Genomic DNA, 287 nt, shown 5'->3' with positions numbered 1-287 from the left:
GACTGCGGCGGGGGTCTGTCCCATGGGCGTTCCAGCCCCTCTCCCAGCAGCCTCCCTCCCACAGCCTGGGACCCCCCAACGTACAATCTCCAGGGGCTCAGGTGGTGGTGGGGGCTCAGGGGTGGCCGCCTCCCCACATCAATGATCTCCCGCCGCAGGTCCACTGAGCTCCTCCGCACCCGCTCCTGGCCCTGGGAAGGACACACAGTGCCCCATTTGCCTTCTCTGTGCCCAGTCCCCAGCACCCCAGCCCCCTGTGCCCCAGGCCACCTCACCTTGACAGCCTC

General features: G+C 68.6%; 1 protein-coding gene across 1 annotated transcript in view; it reads right to left on the bottom strand.

Moving 5' to 3' along the window:
• Positions 1–287, bottom strand: part of ANKRD2 (ankyrin repeat domain 2 (stretch responsive muscle)) — a 3,304-nt gene that overhangs the window by 2,315 nt on the left and 702 nt on the right. The window contains 3 exon segments of the mRNA XM_010146248.1: positions 85–129; positions 132–191; positions 276–284. Coding sequence (XP_010144550.1) covers positions 85–129; positions 132–191; positions 276–284 — 114 coding nt within the window.

Source organism: Buceros rhinoceros, unplaced genomic scaffold (genome assembly GCF_000710305.1).
Source record: "Buceros rhinoceros silvestris isolate BGI_N320 unplaced genomic scaffold, ASM71030v1 scaffold20982, whole genome shotgun sequence".
Taxonomy (NCBI): Eukaryota; Metazoa; Chordata; class Aves; order Bucerotiformes; family Bucerotidae; genus Buceros; species Buceros rhinoceros.
This window is presented reverse-complemented; position numbering and strand designations above follow the sequence as displayed.